At 35.1% G+C, this 1879-nt stretch overlaps 1 protein-coding gene across 1 annotated transcript in view; it reads right to left on the bottom strand.

Annotated features, from left to right (window-relative positions):
• LOC102302353 (N-acetyllactosaminide alpha-1,3-galactosyltransferase) overlaps positions 1–1430 on the bottom strand; it is a 6628-nt gene extending 5198 nt beyond the window's left edge. The window contains 3 exon segments of the mRNA XM_014330987.2: positions 72–161; positions 283–348; positions 1110–1430. Coding sequence (XP_014186473.2) covers positions 72–161; positions 283–348; positions 1110–1138 — 185 coding nt within the window. The 5' untranslated portion in view covers positions 1139–1430.
• Between the last annotated feature and the right edge of the window lie 449 nt (positions 1431–1879).

Genomic DNA, 1879 nt, shown 5'->3' with positions numbered 1-1879 from the left:
TAAAAATCAAATACAAGTATGGGACATTATAATTACCAGACAATGGTGTCCAAATTTTGAATATCTCTTACCCAAAGTTAAATGTGTCATCCAAATTAATGCGCTGGCTTGGTTCTCGTTCAGGGTGCAATTTTATCATTAGGATAGTGTTCCTTAAATATCTGATACCGGAAAAATAAGCACCACAAGACATAACAACAAAATAAATTGTTTGAAAAGGTTGCTACATCATATAGATATTACGTATCAATATGCTTTTGAAAATAGTGCCTTAATACATACCTTGTATATAAGGAAGTAGAACCGAGGATGACCAACAGCAGACAGTAGAGGATTCCATCTTTTTTACTTAGAGAAATTAATAATAAATAATAATATTAAAAATAATACTAAATAAATCAAATAACGTTTGGGCCTCACTTCATTGTTTTTCCTTTGACAGGTATACCAATATTTAGCATAAATTAACAGATAAATGTCTTTACATAGGTAATTTATGAAGATTGCTAAAGCCTGAGTCATGCAGGCTTACAATGCTGTTGGTGAACATTTTGGCAACCATCAATCAATGGGGAAAAATGTGTATTCCGCTATTGCTTGCAATGCTAAAAGCCACTATAGTGAAACTAGTCACAAAGCTGTATATGGTACTGCACTGAAAACCTCCTTGCAATTGGTTAGGTCACTAGTGGGCTAGTAGGTAGTAATAATAATGTCTGGCTCCAAAACACTGACATGGTGGCAGCCAAAGTGTTTTCCAGAAAGTTTAAAATCAATTGGGGACATTATGGTTATTTTTATGTTTTTTATACCTATAGATAAAACAACAAGGTAAGGAAAACAATAAGTTAGAAAGATTTCTGGAAATGCTCTCTCCTTCACTTGATACAAGTTTGTATAAAATAGAATCAGGCAAAGTGAAATCAATCCTCTTCTGATTACAATGGAAGAGTCTCGTTTGTTGTCAACTCACAATTCAAAATCCAGTTTCTATAATAATAATGCCCCCCCCACACACACACACACACACACAGACACACACACACAGACACGCACACACACACACACATTCCTACCAACAGCACCACCATCTTGGCCCACGCTCCTACCTCATTGTTAGGGAAAACAGCCCTGTCATTTTCTTCTTAAGCAGCGTTCTGATGGAGGAGAAAGGGATGGCTGGTTGACAGAATTAGACCTTATTGAAAAGAAAAAAAATAGTGAGCCCAACCTTGGGATAAATAAAGTAAAGTAAAGTAATAAAGTATCTTATTTCATGTAAGATATTTTCATTATCTTACATTCATTTCCTGCATAACCTGCCATATCCATAAATTATAAACTGCTCAAAACTGTTTTAGACCAACAAAGTCTATTGCTCATTTTTACAATTAAGATCAATTGATGTAAATCCGTGAATGTGAAAGCTTGATTCATTTTATCCAAAGTCTAAGCTACATCTGCAACTCCTCCTATACTATCCTATACTTTGACCTAAATGAGAACTGAAAGACCAGTCAAGTATTGAATATGTTTACAGAAATGTATTTAATATTTCATACAAAATCCTTTGCTGGTGATGACAGCTTCAACACACCTCCTGTATGGAGAAACTAGTCGCATGCATCAACTGTGATTTTAGCTGATTCTTCTACACAAACAGTTTTCAAATCCTGAAGGTTCAGTTGGCCCCTTCTATGAACTTTCCATAGATTTGATAATGTCTGTGGGTTCTCAAGAAATTTCATCGACATGTTCAAAAATGTTTTTCCAAAAGACAGGGAGTACCTGTCTTAAACTGGTACAACCTGTCTTATTAAAAATATGGGAGCATACATATTAGGGGTGCAACGATACACAAAATTCACGGTTCGGTTCG

Source organism: Haplochromis burtoni, unplaced genomic scaffold, assembly GCF_018398535.1.
Source record: "Haplochromis burtoni strain Fernald_Lab_line unplaced genomic scaffold, NCSU_Asbu1 Contig_1254, whole genome shotgun sequence".
In the NCBI taxonomy this organism is placed as follows: domain Eukaryota; kingdom Metazoa; phylum Chordata; class Actinopteri; order Cichliformes; family Cichlidae; genus Haplochromis; species Haplochromis burtoni.
This window is presented reverse-complemented; position numbering and strand designations above follow the sequence as displayed.